Raw genomic sequence first — 15,884 nt, 5'->3', positions numbered from 1 at the left:
TAACAGAGGAGATATAATATATAGGAGGCACCAGCTGCCCCCTGCCTGTATACTGCCCTCAGTCCTGGAGAGCCCCCATTGTGTGCTGTGTATATAACAGGGGAGACATAATATATAGGAGGCACCAGCTGCCCCCTGCCTGTATACTGCCCTCAGTCCTGGAGAGCCCCCATTGTGTGCTGTGTATATAACAGAGGAGATATAATATATAGGAGGCACCCGCTGCCCCCTGCCTGTATACTGCCCTCAGTCCTGGAGAGCCCCCATTGTGTGCTGTGTATATAACAGGGGAGACATAATATATAGGAGGCACCAGCTGCCCCCTGCCTGTATACTGCCCTCAGTCCTGGAGAGCCCCCATTGTGTGCTGTATATATAACAGAGGAGATATAATATATAGGAGGCACCCGCTGCCCCCTGCCTGTATACTGCCCTCAGTCCTGGAGAGCCCCCATTGTGTGCTGTGTATATAACAGGGGAGACATAATATATAGGAGGCACCAGCTGCCCCCTGCCTGTATACTGCCCTCAGTCCTGGAGAGCCCCCATTGTGTGCTGTGTATATAACAGAGGAGACATGATATATAGGAGGCACCAGCTGCCCCCTGCCTGTATACTGCCCTCAGTCCTGGAGAGCCCCCATTGTGTGCTATGTATATAACAGAGGAGATATAATATATAGGAGGCACCAGCTGCCCCCTGCCTGTATACTGCCCTCAGTCCTGGAGAGCCCCCATTGTGTGCTGTGTATATAACAGAGGAGATATAATATATAGGAGGCACCCGCTGCCCCCTGCCTGTATACTGCCCTCAGTCCTGGAGAGCCCCCATTGTGTGCTGTGTATATAACAGAGGAGACATGATATATAGGAGGCACCAGCTGCCCCCTGCCTGTATACTGCCCTCAGTCATGGAGAGCCCCCATTGTGTGCTGTATATATAACAGAGGAGACATGATATATAGGAGGCACCAGCTGCCCCCTGCCTGTATACTGCCCTCAGTCATGGAGAGCCCCCATTGTGTGCTGTATATATAACAGGGGAGACAATATATAGGAGGCACCAGCTGCCCGCTGCCTCTTCCAGGAAGAAAGCAGTTATGTTCTGTATACAGCAGGTCGGACACAGTATAGAGAAGACATGAGGTTTCAGCTTCCTCGTGCCTGATCCTGTCTGATCCTCCATGGTCTTAGGTCAGTTTCAGACGAGCGTGTTTACTGCCTGAAACGTGCTTCATGTGGAAGAGTGAATTCCCGTAGTGAACTCAATGAAGCAGAGTCCACACTATCATAGATGCCAACTGTCCCAAAGATGCTGTATATAGCAGTAGGCACAGTATATGGGAACATGAGGTACGCCGCACTCCTCCTATTGTCTGATGTATATAGCAGTATTACAGAACACGTTAGGCACAGTATATGGGAACATGAGGTACACTGCACTCCTCCTATTGTCTGATGCTGTATATAGCAGTATTACAGCCCGTTAGGCACAGTATATGGGAACATGAGGTACACTGCACTCCTCCTATTGTCTGATGCTGTATATAGCAATATTACAGTACATTAGGCACAGTATATGGGAACATGAGGTACACTGCACTCCCCCTATTGTCTGATGTATATAGCAGTATTATAGCACACGTTAGGCAAAGTATATGGGAACATGAGGTACACTGCACTCCTCCTATTGTCTGATGCTGTATATAGCAGTATTACAGCACACGTTAGGCACAGTATATGGGAACATGAGGTACGCCGCACTCCTCCTATTGTCTGATGCTGTATATAGCAGTATTACAGAACACGTTAGGCACAGTATATGGGAACATGAGGTACGCCACACTCCCCCTATTGTCTGATGCTGTATACAGCAGTATTACAGCACACGTTAGGCACAGTATATGGGAACATGAGGTACACTGCACTCCTCCTATTGTCTGATATATATAGCAGTATTACAGCACACGTTAGGCACAGTATATGGGAACATGAGGTACGCCGCACTCCTCCTATTGTCTGATGCTGTATATAGCAGTATTACAGCACACGTTAGGCACAGTATATGGGAACATGAGGTACGCCGCACTCCTCCTATTGTCTGATGCTGTATATAGCAGTATTACAGAACACGTTAGGCACAGTATATGGGAACATGAGGTACACTGCACTCCCCCTATTGCCTGATGTATATATAGCAGTATTACAGCCCGTTAGGCACAGTATATGGAAACATGAGGTACGCCGCACTCCTCCCATTGTCTGATGCTGTATATAGCAGTATTACAGAACACGTTAGGCACAGTATATGGGAACATGAGGTACACTGCACTCCCCCTATTGCCTGATGTATATATAGCAGTATTACAGCCCGTTAGGCACAGTATATGGAAACATGAGGTACGCCGTACTCCTCCTATTGTCTGATATATATAGCAGTATTACAGCACACGTTAGGCACAGTATATGGGAACATGAGGTACGCCGCACTCCTCCTATTGTCTGATGCTGTATATAGCAGTATTACAGCACACGTTAGGCACAGTATATGGGAACATGAGGTACGCTGCACTCCTCCTATTGTCTGATGCTGTATATAGCAGTATTACAGCCCGTTAGGCACAGTATATGGAAACATGAGGTACGCCGTACTCCTCCTATTGTCTGATATATATAGCAGTATTACAGCACACGTTAGGCACAGTATATGGGAACATGAGGTACGCCGCACTCCTCCTATTGTCTGATGCTGTATATAGCAGTATTACAGCACACGTTAGGCACAGTATATGGGAACATGAGATACGCTGCACTCCTCCTATTGTCTGATGCTGTATATAGCAGTATTACAGTACATTAGGCACAGTATATGGGAACATGAGGTACACTGCACTCCTCCTATTGTCTGATGCTGTATATAGCAGTATTACAGCACACGTTAGGCACAGTATATGGGAACATGAGGTACGCTGCACTCCTCCTATTGTCTGATGCTGTATATAGCAGTATTACAGTACGTTAGGCACAGTATATGGGAACATGAGGTACACTGCACTCCTCCTATTGTCTGATGCTGTATATAGCAGTATCGCAGCACTTTACACACAGTATATGGGAACATGAGGTACGCTGCACTCCTCCTATTGTCTGATGCTGTATATAGCAGTATTACAGAACACGTTAGGCACAGTATATGGGAACATGAGGTACGCTGCACTCCTCCTATTGTCTGATGCTGTATATAGCAGTATTACAGTACATTAGGCACAGTATATGGGAACATGAGGTACACTGCACTCCCCCTATTGTCTGATGCTGTATATAGCAGTATCGCAGCACTTTACACACAGTATATGGAAACATGAGGTAAACTGCACACCTCCTATTGTCAGCTGTATATATTTATTTTATGCACTTATATAGCGCTACTATATTCCACAGCGCTTTACAGACTTTAGCATCACACTGTCCCCCATGGGGCTCACAATCTAAGTTCCCTATCAGTATGTCTTTAGAGCGTGGCAGTAAATTGGAGAACCCGGAGGAAACCCATGCAAACACGGGGAGAACATACAAACTCCATGCAGATGTTGCCCTTGGTCGGATTCAAACCTAGAACCCCAGTGCTGCAAGGCACCAGTGCTAACCACTGAGCCACCATGCTGTATATAGCAGTATTACAGCACACGTTAGGCACAGTATACAGGAAACATGAGGTACACTGCACTCCTCCTATTGTCTGATGTATATGGCAACATTACAGCACACATTAGGCACAGTATATGGGAACATGAGGTACACTGCACTCTCCCTATTGTCTGATGCTGTATATAGCAGTATTACAGCACAGGTTAGGCACAGTATATAGAAACATGAGGTACGCCGTACTCCTCCTATTGTCTGATATATATAGCAGTATTACAGCACACGTTAGGCACAGTATATGGGAACATGAGGTACGCCGCACTCCTCGTATTGTCTGATGCTGTATATAGCAGTATTACAGAACATGTTAGGCACAGTATATGGGAACATGAGGTACGCTGCACTCCTCCCATTGTCTGATGCTGTATATAGCAGTATTACAGCACACGTTAGGCACAGTATATGGGAACATGAGGTACACTGCACTCCTCCTATTGTCTGATGCTGTATATAGCAGTATTACAGCACACGTTAGGCACAGTATATGGGAACATGAGGTACACTGCACTCCTCCTATTGTCTGATGCTGTATATAGCAGTATTACAGCACACGTTAGGCACAGTATATGGGAACATGAGGTACGCTGCACTCCTCCCATTGTCTGATGCTGTATATAGCAGTATTACAGCACACATTAGGCACAGTATATGGGAACATGAGGGACACTGCACTCCTCCTATTGTCTGATGTATATAGCAGTATTACAGCACACATTAGGCACAGAATATGGGAACATGAGGTACACTGCACTCCTCCTATTGTCTGATGCTGTATATAGCAGTATTACAGCACACGTTAGGCACAGTATATGGGAACATGAGGTACGCTGCACTCCTCCCATTGTCTGATGCTGTATATAGCAGTATTACAGCACACATTAGGCACAGTATATGGGAACATGAGGGACACTGCACTCCTCCTATTGTCTGATGTATATAGCAGTATTACAGCACACATTAGGCACAGTATATGGGAACATGAGGTACGCTGCACTCCTCCTATTGTCTGATGCTGTATATAGCAGTATTACAGCACACGTTAGGCACAGTATATGGGAACATGAGGTACGCTGCACTCCTCCTATTGTCTGATGCTGTATATAGCAGTATTATAGCACACGTTAGGCACAGTATATGGGAACATGAGGTACACTGCACTCCTCCTATTGTCTGATGCTGTATATAGCAGTATTACAGCACACTTTAGGCACAGTATATGGGAACATGAGGTACGCTGCACTCCTCCCATTGTCTGATGCTGTATATAGCAGTATTACAGCACACGTTAGGCACAGTATATGGGAACATGAGGTACGCCGCACTCCTCCTATTGTCTGATGCTGTATATAGCAGTATTACAGAACACGTTAGGCACAGTATATGGGAACATGAGGTACGCCGTACTCCTCCTATTGTCTGATATATATATAGCAGTATTACAGCACACGTTAGGCACAGTATATGGGAACATGAGGTACACTGCACTCCCCCTATTGTCTGATGTATATAGCAGTATTACAGCACACGTTAGGCACAGTATATGGGAACATGAGGTACGCCGCACTGCTCCTATTGTCTGATGCTGTATATAGCAGTATTACAGCACACGTTAGGCACAGTATATGGGAACATGAGGTACACTGCACTCCTCCTATTGTCTGATGCTGTATATAGCATTATTACAGCACACGTTAGGCACAGTATATGGGAACATGAGGTACGCCGCACTCCTCCTATTGTCTGATGTATATATAGCAGTATTACAGCACACGTTAGGCACAGTATATGGGAACATGAGGTACACTGCACTCCCCCTATTGTCTGATGTATATATAGCAGTATTACAGCACACGTTAGGCACAGTATATGGGAACATGAGGTACACTGCACTCCTCCTATTGTCTGATGCTGTATATAGCATTATTACAGCACACGTTAGGCACAGTATATGGGAACATGAGGTACGCCGCACTCCTCCTATTGTCTGATGTATATATAGCAGTATTACAGCACACGTTAGGCACAGTATATGGGAACATGAGGTACACTGCACTCCCCCTATTGTCTGATGTATATATAGCAGTATTACAGCACACGTTAGGCACAGTATATGGGAACATGAGGTACACTGCACTCCTCCTATTGTCTGATGCTGTATATAGCATTATTACAGCACACGTTAGGCACAGTATATGGGAACAAGAGGTACACTGCACTCCCCCTATTGCCTGATGTATATATAGCAGTATTACAGCACACGTTAGGCACGGTATATGGGAACATGAGGTACGCCGCACTCCTCCTATTGTCTGATGTATATAGCAGTATTACAGCACACGTTAGGCACAGTATATGGGAACATGAGGTACACTGCACTCCTCCTATTGTCTGATGCTGTATATAGCAGTATTACAGTACATTAGGCACAGTATATGGGAACATGAGGTACGCCACACTCCCCCTATTGTCTGATGCTGTATATAGCAGTATTACAGCACACGTTAGGCACAGTATATGGGAACATGAGGTACGCCGCACTCCTCCCATTGTCTGATGCTGTATATAGCAGTATTACAGCACACGTTAGGCACAGTATATGGGAACATGAGGTACGCTGCACTCCTCCCATTGTCTGATGCTGTATATAGCAGTATTACAGCACACATTAGGCACAGTATATGGGAACATGAGGTACACTGCACTCCTCCTATTGTCTGATGTATATAGCAGTATTACAGCACACATTAGGCACAGTATATGGGAACATGAGGTACACTGCACTCCTCCTATTGTCTGATGCTGTATATAGCAGTATTACAGCACACGTTAGGCACAGTATATGGGAACATGAGGTACGCTGCACTCCTCCTATTGTCTGATGCTGTATATAGCAGTATTATAGCACACGTTAGGCACAGTATATGGGAACATGAGGTACACTGCACTCCTCCTATTGTCTGATGCTGTATATAGCAGTATTACAGCACACGTTAGGCACAGTATATGGGAACATGAGGTACGCTGCACTCCTCCCATTGTCTGATGCTGTATATAGCAGTATTACAGCACACGTTAGGCACAGTATATGGGAACATGAGGTACGCCGCACTCCTCCTATTGTCTGATGCTGTATATAGCAGTATTACAGAACACGTTAGGCACAGTATATGGGAACATGAGGTACGCCGTACTCCTCCTATTGTCTGATATATATAGCAGTATTACAGCACACGTTAGGCACAGTATATGGGAACATGAGGTACACTGCACTCCCCCTATTGTCTGATGTATATAGCAGTATTACAGCACACGTTAGGCACAGTATATGGGAACATGAGGTACGCCGCACTGCTCCTATTGTCTGATGCTGTATATAGCAGTATTACAGCACACGTTAGGCACAGTATATGGGAACATGAGGTACACTGCACTCCTCCTATTGTCTGATGCTGTATATAGCATTATTACAGCACACGTTAGGCACAGTATATGGGAACATGAGGTACGCCGCACTCCTCCTATTGTCTGATGTATATATAGCAGTATTACAGCACACGTTAGGCACAGTATATGGGAACATGAGGTACACTGCACTCCCCCTATTGTCTGATGTATATATAGCAGTATTACAGCACACGTTAGGCACAGTATATGGGAACATGAGGTACACTGCACTCCTCCTATTGTCTGATGCTGTATATAGCATTATTACAGCACACGTTAGGCACAGTATATGGGAACATGAGGTACACTGCACTCCCCCTATTGCCTGATGTATATATAGCAGTATTACAGCACACGTTAGGCACGGTATATGGGAACATGAGGTACGCCGCAGTCCTCCTATTGTCTGATGTATATAGCAGTATTACAGCACACGTTAGGCACAGTATATGGGAACATGAGGTACACTGCACTCCTCCTATTGTCTGATGCTGTATATAGCATTATTACAGCACACGTTAGGCACAGTATATGGGAACATGAGGTACACTGCACTCCCCCTATTGCCTGATGTATATATAGCAGTATTACAGCACACGTTAGGCACGGTATATGGGAACATGAGGTACGCCGCACTCCTCCTATTGTCTGATGTATATAGCAGTATTACAGCACACGTTAGGCACAGTATATGGGAACATGAGGTACGCCACACTCCCCCTATTGTCTGATGCTGTATATAGCAGTATTACAGCACACGTTAGGCACAGTATATGGGAACATGAGGTACGCCGCACTCCTCCCATTGTCTGATGCTGCTCCAGCAGTAACACAGCCCATGTGAGGCAGAAGGGCATGGGTCTGTATCATCCCTGAACCAAGGTGAAGATTCTTCAGTGTCTGTGGCATTAGATCATCAATAGTGACCTGTGCTGAGGCTGCGACTAATTGAATTCCAGCCACTTACCGTCCAGCATGTGTCAGATTAGGAGAAGGCACCCAATGTCACCTCTTGTAGTGACTGTACCCGCATGGAATATAATCTGCCGCCACCACTAATACTTCTAGACAGGCCTCAGATATTATTACAGCAGGTCTGGCCTGGAGTATGGGCACAATGGAGTCCCTGGGGGTTTTAGTGCTACACTATAATGATTTCTCCTCTAATGAATTTCCAACAGGTCAGTCTGATGGGGAAATAATCTAATGTGTTAGCAGTGATTGGAGGTGACGCACCAATAATCGTCAACGATACATCGGCGGGCGATTATCGGGATGGAAATCTGCTGAAAAAATGTAGGACTTTAAATGCAATTAAAATTGTTTTGGTCGCTGCTGATTGAACCCTAGGACTTATCCAGAGGGGATCTATGCCAAACTTTCTCACTATGTGAAGACTCCTAGCAGACAATGATGGGGTTGTAGTGATTTCCACACGATGTCGGGATGGGGCAGCTAGCCCCCCTGCTCCCTCTGGAGCACGCTGCTGGGGTCGGGACAATACATACATGTGGGAGTACTCGGGGGTCGGCGGCCAATTAGAAGTAAGGCTGAGGCCGGTGCTTGTCCTCAGCTGGCAGTGCCCCCCGGCTGGTAAGCAGAGGCATGGCGCTGACCGCTTGCCCGTGTTCACACACACCGGCGACTGCCTTCATTGTGCTGCATTAGACAACAAAGAAACGAGTTGGAGTCTTTCTTTCCGCTGAGGGGGAGGAGCCGTGGGCGGGCCAGACTGCCCCGCCACGCCCACTCCAGCTCCGTCCTTCCAATAGGAATCGCCGTCCCCGGTGTCAGCTCCATTGTGCTGTCAGCCCTTTCGGTGACGTCACGGCCTCTTATCCCCCCTCTAGTGCCGTCTGGCTGCAGTGGCTCAGACAGGAGGGGAGGAAGACGCCGAGTGAGCCGGGGAGGGGCTCCTTAAAGAAACGCTGCCATCTCTGGCATATTCCGGCCACAAAGAAGTCGGGGAGCTGCTCCTGCGCCCACTGGATGATACAAGCTGGGGGGACCCCCTGACAGCGCTGACCGCCGCAGCCTCGCTCCCCCTGCAGCCGCCGGCCACCTCGCCTTCCTTTGTGTCTGCAGCCACAGCGCCGGAGCGGACCATGCCCAGCTCGCTCTTTGCAGACATGGAGCGGTCCGGGAGCGGAGGAGGCGAGACCCTGGACGACCAGCGGGCTCTGCAGATCGCCCTCGACCAGCTCTCCCTGCTGGGGCTGGACAACGACGAGGGCTCCATCTACGACAACGAGCCCCGGAAAAAGAGCGTGAACATGACCGAGTGTGTGCCGGTGCCCAGCTCCGAGCATGTGGCGGAGATCGTGGGGAGGCAAGGTGAGCGCTGGAATGTTGTGTGTGTACAGAGACAAAGGGCGTGCGGATGGTCTGAGGCTGATGCCCTGGCATGGGCTGGGCATCTGTTTGGAGTGTGCATCCTCCACATGCTTTGTGCTGTGTTGGCACTGCAGTTGGTTCACTCCCAGCTGCCCACCTTCGGCTGTGCCCTTGTTTCATGTAGGTGTCACTTGCTGCTGTCACTGCTTGTCCTCCTTTTGCCACTTTATGGGTCGTTTTTTTGTTTTTTGCACCAGGTCTAATTGTGCATTTTGTGTCCCCATTTGCTACCCAGGTTGTAAAATCAAAGCTCTGCGGGCGAAGACCAACACCTACATCAAGACCCCGGTCCGCGGGGAGGAGCCTGTCTTTGTTGTGACTGGGAGAAAGGAAGATGTAGCCATGGCCAGGAGAGAGATCATCTCGGCAGCAGAGCACTTCTCCATGATCCGAGCTTCTCGCAATAAAAACGCTTTAAATGGGGGGTCGGTGCCCGGACCTCCAAACCTTCCTGGGCAGACCACGATCCAGGTGCGGGTGCCCTACAGAGTGGTGGGTCTGGTGGTGGGACCTAAAGGGGCTACTATCAAGAGGATCCAGCAGCAGACCCACACGTACATTGTCACCCCCAGCAGGGATAAAGAGCCAGTCTTTGAGGTTACTGGAATGCCGGAGAACGTGGATCGCGCTCGGGAGGAGATTGAGGCTCACATTGCTGTGCGCACCGGAGGGCTTATAGAGCTGACCGACGAGAATGACTTTCATGCCAATGGGACTGATGTTGGCTTTGATTTGCACGGCACAGGGAGCTTGTGGAGCAAACCCACCCCAGGTGTAAACTCCAGCACGGGTTCCCGCAAGGCTTTCTCCAATTACCGCAATGACAGCTCCAGCTCCCTGGGCAGTGCCTCCACTGACTCTTACTTTGGGGGCAACAGTGGCTCCAGGGTAGCAGATTATAGCCCTCCCAGCCCTGCCCTCAGCTTCACCAACAATGGTAACAATAACAATAACGTGAATGGCAATGGATATGTGTACGCCAGTGACAGCATCTCGCCAGACTGCACCGAGCTGGCCTTTGACTCTGCTTTTGACCCAGCGCCAGCTCCACCTGGCACTACTTTGATCTGGTCCCAGTTTGAACGCAGTGGCACAAGCAGCGTCTCCCAATCTCCACCTTACCAAAACAATGCCAATGGGTTGCTGTCTAACAGGCGGCTCAATGGGGTTGGCTGCACTGCTCCGCCCAGGCTCTCTCCTCCTTTGCATGGAAGCAGCGTGGTCCATGAGCATCCTTTAGCGCGCAGGGTGCGCAGTGACCCCGGAGGCGGCCTGAGCTACTCCACCTACACTAATATGGGCTCCGACTCCTCTTCTTCCTCGTCCTCCAGCAGCAGCAGCTCTTCCTCTTCTAGCTCGTCTTCCTCTTCGTGTGGCATGAGGAGGAAAGGCAGCCGCGACTGCTCCATCTGCTTTGAGAGTGAGGTGATCGCAGCCTTGGTACCCTGCGGCCACAACCTATTTTGCATGGAGTGTGCCAACCGCATCTGCGAGAAGACCGAGCCTCAGTGCCCAGTGTGTCACGCAGAAGTCACTCAGGCCATCCGCATATTCTCCTAGAACACTCGAGCAGCCTTCTTTATTCCAGTACTATGACTAGAAATACATATAGCTACATTCCCACTTGTATGGTGCCATACACGTGTGTTTGTGTTTTGTACATATATATATTATTTACCAGAACCCTTAATATATTGTAATATATTAATATGCAAATAATATATATATAATAATGTGATGTTGCTTCTCTTACCCCCTCATTCTTTGTATGCTTGAGGGGCTCATATATATGTCTTTGTAGTAGCCTTTCATGCCATTCTAAAGGCAAACAATGGTTTTACGCCGGGGGCCAGATGTCAAATAGTAACTGCATGTCTCACTAAACGAGGGCCCCCCCCTTTGGTGCGATTTTTCTCAGTGGTACCTACATTGTGTATATAGCTTGCAGCAACCAATTTACATGTGCCCTCCCCCACTCCACTCCAGAAGCAATATTGATTTGTGTTATCTAATATCTCTGCCATTTGCAGTGGGGCCTATGGGCCTGTCTCGAAGTCAGTCTGGAGGTGGTCACATGGTCAGTTTATAACCCCTTTCTCCAGGGAGGTCCTGCTCTTGGATACTGGGGATTCTTGACGGTAGAAGGGGTTAAAATCTGGTGGCAAGGCCTGGCGTTGTTGAGACCAGGCCTGTTACTGTAAAATAATTGGTTTCTACCTTGCCAAGTGGGAATGTGGCTTTAAAGCTGCAGTATCTGCACATTTCTTTTTATTATTATTATTTTTATTTTAAAGGGAACTTTCTGAACACTATCCCGTGGCCATTTATTGTAGCCGAGGGGGAGAATCCTACATCTTATTGCATGCTCTGAATATGAACAAAGAACAGCAGTTTTACACTGTACAGTACTTTAAGACAAATCTTCCAAAATATATATATATATTTTTTTTAACTTTTTTTTGTTATGCTTGTTACGTATGGCTTTTTAGGTTATACATATAATATTTTGACAAGCGGAGTGATTTATTTTATTTTTTTTGATGAATTTTTATTTTCTTATGATTTTTTAATATTTTTTATTTTTTTTCTCTTTGTGTGTCTTTCTCCAGAGATGAAAATGGGGGGGGGGGGGAAACAAAAGCTCCGTAGAGAACCCCATGATACTGCAGCTTTAAGAACGTAATATTAAATTGTAACATATCTTCTATAAATATATAAATATATATGATTATAAAAAAAATGGTTTTAAAAGACGAATTGCATTAATACAGATTGAAGTATTTTATTCTTTTTTGACTTGAAAAATTATATTTCATATTGCAAAGATGTTTACAAGTATTTTAATTTTAAGTTCAGTGAACTTTTTTTGTAGCTGGGTTTAAATCTTTTATTTTTAGTATGGCCTTCTGGCAAAGAACACTGTATTATTTTAATATCACACAGGTAAAGTTTGGGATGGGGGGGAGGGGTTAAAAAGAAAGAAAAAAAACACACACACACACAACCATAAACTGCAAAAGTGTTTTGAACAGTATTGTGTTGGGCTGGAGATTATTATTTTTTTTTTTTATAGGTTCCTGAAAAAAAAAAACAACAACTATGTTTTCAATCTGCTTCACCCAGCATCTTTTTCTATTCCGTGGTATAAAAGCCTATTTTATTCTATATTATTACAGAAATTGAAATGTTCTGAACATATGAAGCCAACTCGGAGAGCCGTTGACTCCTTTCTAGCATTTGTATAAATAGATTTAAGTGGAGATTACCAGATTCTGTTGCACCACTCTAGTTTAGTATTTCTATTTTAATACATTTTGTTTACTACTTGTTTATGTATATGTAGGTGATGTTACTTGAGCGTCAATGTACTTTACTGAGCAAAGTTTAAAAAGAAAAAAACAAAGTATATTTTATTTTATGATAAAGGGCCTTTAACCTCATGGTCGAAAAAAATACTAATATTATATTTGCTGAAAACAAGATTTGAAATTGTATCAAGAGTTTTATTTTTCTGACATTTAAAGTTCTACATAAATAAAGGTAAAACTTAAGTAATGGTGCTACTTCATGTTTTTTTAAGTATTTCTATATAAATCAAATAAAATATTCCAGAAATGATGGCTTTGCTTTGTTGCGTGAGTTGATCTTCAGCTTTACTGTTATGTTAGTCATTTTTTTATTTTATTTTTGGCACATCTGTGGATGTTGGGTGGTGTAGTACCCATAGGTTTGCTCTGTGGTGCAGTAGGTAAAGTTCTATCAGGGAGATTTATCAACACTGGTGTGAAGGAAAACTGGCGTAGTTACCCATAGCAACTAATCGGATTCCTCCTCAAAAATGAGAGGTGGAATCTGATTGGTTGCTATGGGCAACTAAGCCAGTTTTTTCTTTGCACTAGTGTTGATAAAATTTCCCCTTCTATGTGGATTTTATGCAGAAACGCCAATTATCTGGTCATTAGGGGTAAAGGCATTTATCACATAGGGGGCACTGTTACCCTTTGTGTGTACAGTCTGTGGGTGTGAACGCGTGCGAGAGGCATCAGCATAGTATCCTTTTGGCTAGAATTTCTCCAGATGAAGCAGAGCCGAGGCCAAGTTTGTCACTTGGCACCGTTTCTTAAATAGGGCTGCAGCACAAGATATTAAATGACAAATTCAGCTCTGCTACTGAAGGAACCTAAATATTTAAGTCTGTAAAAATTGATTGATATGGTGGCTCTTTTGTTGTCGTGATGTCAATGAGCGCCCTGTGAAAAGACAAATTGTGGAAAAGATCTTTTCACTGGGCGGTGAATGTCCAACCATCTGGTGCCGTAGAGGTAGGCCATCTGTGGCACAGGCACCAGGGATGTTCTCGTGTCCTGCTCCATAGGAAGCGGTGCCGCTCTGTGTGATATTGCTGGTGTTGATATTGGATGTGGATTCGTTATTAATGGAAAGACTTGCTCGACGTAAATGCCACCGTATTTGAAGTATGCAGGCTGGTGTCGCCTTGACCCATATGTTCTAAAAGTACAGTAAAGGAAGGAGGTGGGGAACTGAGCTTTATAAGCTGCGCTGAGTGGGTTAATACTCTCTGTGGGTAGATAAAGGGCAGCTTTCTGCCTGTGTTTGATACATACGTCCTTCCTTTCTTTTTGTGTGATGTTTTGTCAGACATTTGATGCTGCCGTTATTGACCTATTTTATGCATTACCGTATTGGCAGCTTTGTGTGCTATTGGCGCCTGCGTCCTGTCAGCATGATCTTTCATGAAATCTAAGCCTTTCTTTTGAGTATAATAATTGGAATGGATTTGTAAAGTCTACTTAGGGTATTCTGTCTTTGTTTCACCCATTTGGCCCTCTTTTCTTTTCCTTTCTTTTTTCCTTTTTCTCGCGTCTTGCAAGCTGCAGTGGAGCAGCACGTGCACCGACGGCTAGTCTGCTCTGAATGTGGCCATACATCCTACGTAAGAAGGCCTCAGTTATTACATAGGCTCATTTAAGCAGGATTGACAGTAATTGGCTTCCGGAAAGACCAATTTTCAATTGGCAAGTTGATTAAATTCGATTTTAAGAAAGGCAATATTGAAAAGATTGATTCCACTTGACATTAAACCTGTCGTCAGCTTTATTGTGCCCACCCTGGACGTAGAGTAGTGACGCTCTGATTTCATGTGAATGTTGGGTGGCTTTGGAGAACTTGCTGTATAATCCGTGCAGCATGTGCTGGAGAAGAGTCCTGGTCATTCATGAGCTTCCCAGGTCCACCACCATTGATTTGACAGTTTTCTCCTGTAGAGATCATGAATAACTCTGACGCTTCTCCTACTTTATGCCTCTCTCAGTGACAGTGTAAAATGAATGACAGATTCCATATAAAATATATATAATCTAAAGCCATGAGTTATTACAACCCTGTTCATCCATTTTTAGTCACATCTTTAATCTGGGAAAGCGGCATGGCAACCAGCATAGACACTGGGGGATATTTATCAAACTGGTGTAGAATTGTAGAGAAGTGGCTTAGTTGCCCATAGCAACCAATCAGAGTCCACCTTTCACTTTTCACAGCTCCTTTGGAAAATGAAAGGTGGAATTTGATTGGTTGCTATGGGCAACTAAGCCAGGTGTACTTTACACCAGTTTGATAACTCTTACCAACCAGTCCACAGGTATTGCCACCTGGCTTTCCCAGGCTCCTGAATTCTCCCACTGAGCCGCGCTACATCATATCTCTGCATGTCATCTACATGTCATCTACAACTAAGGGTCCATTCACACAGCCATTGGGCGTCCGTTCCTTTGTTGTGGAACATGTACCCACTAAACATGGGCATTGACTTCAACGGCTCCACAATCTGCAAGATGCGGTGGAAGATAGCGCAAAAGATAGAACAAGAACTAAGGAGACACGGACCCGGAAACACATGGAAGCCCTTCCATCTGCTTCTGGATCACTGCCTCTGTAAACGATAGAACATGTGCTATCTTCACTCAATTTTTTGGGATTGCGGACCTATTGAAGTCAATGGGTCAGCACCGCGATGTGACGTGCACACAGCCAGTGCCCATGTTTTGTGGGTTTGCGGTCTGCAACCGTCCCACAGTTGTGTGAATGGACCCGAATAGGAACCCCCATACCAGCACCCACCTGCATTGGCACTCTGGTGTCCTAGAGAGACTATATAGATGTGCGAATTGGGGGTTATTAGTGTATAACTGGACATGGGGAAGGTGGGTGATGAACCATGTGAATGCTATAGTGGCAATTATTTGGGTTGTCGCTCAGCTTTCCCAGAAATGGATCTCTGAATATTGACAATTCGAAGACTAATGTCTAATGTTTCATTGAACT

At 45.7% G+C, this 15,884-nt stretch overlaps 1 protein-coding gene across 1 annotated transcript; it reads left to right on the top strand.

Moving 5' to 3' along the window:
- Positions 1 to 9,022: 9,022 nt before the first annotated feature.
- On the top strand, positions 9,023 to 13,148 carry MEX3B (mex-3 RNA binding family member B). The gene is made up of 2 exons (XM_044283250.1): positions 9,023 to 9,482; positions 9,778 to 13,148. The coding sequence occupies exons 1-2, from the start codon at positions 9,254 to 9,256 to the stop codon at positions 11,100 to 11,102; spliced, it is 1,554 nt and encodes a 517-aa protein (XP_044139185.1). The 5' UTR covers positions 9,023 to 9,253; the 3' UTR covers positions 11,103 to 13,148.
- The last annotated feature ends 2,736 nt before the right edge of the window (positions 13,149 to 15,884 follow it).

Source organism: Bufo gargarizans, chromosome 2, assembly GCF_014858855.1.
Source record: "Bufo gargarizans isolate SCDJY-AF-19 chromosome 2, ASM1485885v1, whole genome shotgun sequence".
Taxonomy (NCBI): Eukaryota; Metazoa; Chordata; class Amphibia; order Anura; family Bufonidae; genus Bufo; species Bufo gargarizans.
This window is presented reverse-complemented; position numbering and strand designations above follow the sequence as displayed.